Source organism: Eurypyga helias, unplaced genomic scaffold, assembly GCF_000690775.1.
Source record: "Eurypyga helias isolate BGI_N326 unplaced genomic scaffold, ASM69077v1 scaffold16594, whole genome shotgun sequence".
Classification (NCBI taxonomy): domain Eukaryota; kingdom Metazoa; phylum Chordata; class Aves; order Eurypygiformes; family Eurypygidae; genus Eurypyga; species Eurypyga helias.
This window is the reverse complement of record NW_010245770.1, coordinates 19,764-20,075: the sequence shown is the minus strand read 5'-3', so window position 1 is coordinate 20,075 and position 312 is coordinate 19,764. Positions and strand designations below refer to the sequence as shown.

At 58.0% G+C, this 312-nt stretch overlaps 1 protein-coding gene across 1 annotated transcript in view; it reads right to left on the bottom strand.

Moving 5' to 3' along the window:
• TMEM39A (transmembrane protein 39A) overlaps positions 1–312 on the bottom strand; it is a 9,258-nt gene that overhangs the window by 458 nt on the left and 8,488 nt on the right. The window contains 1 exon segment of the mRNA XM_010150194.1: positions 1–29. This exon segment is cut by the window's left edge and continues 26 nt beyond it. Within this exon segment, the coding sequence (XP_010148496.1) occupies positions 1–29 (29 nt within the window).

The window sequence follows — 312 nt, the reverse complement described above, 5'->3', positions numbered from 1 at the left end:
AGCAGCCGTAACGGACGGTGGAAAAGGAACTGCAGGGAAACAGAAAGGACAGATCTCTGTCATTTTTGGCAGCGCTAAGGTGGGGAGAGGCATCGTACCGAACGCTATCAGGCACCACCGAGCCGAGGAGGAGACGTGTTCCTGCTCCAACCCCCGCCAGCTGCTACATGGGGAAAGCAGCCTAAGGAGCAAGGCACGTGGAAACGTTTTGCTGGAGAAGGGGAGGACGGGTGAAATAACCCACTGGCAGGCTTTGCCATCACCTCCCTGCACGACGTGAACTAGAACCCTCCGCTGCCTGATGGGAGAGCC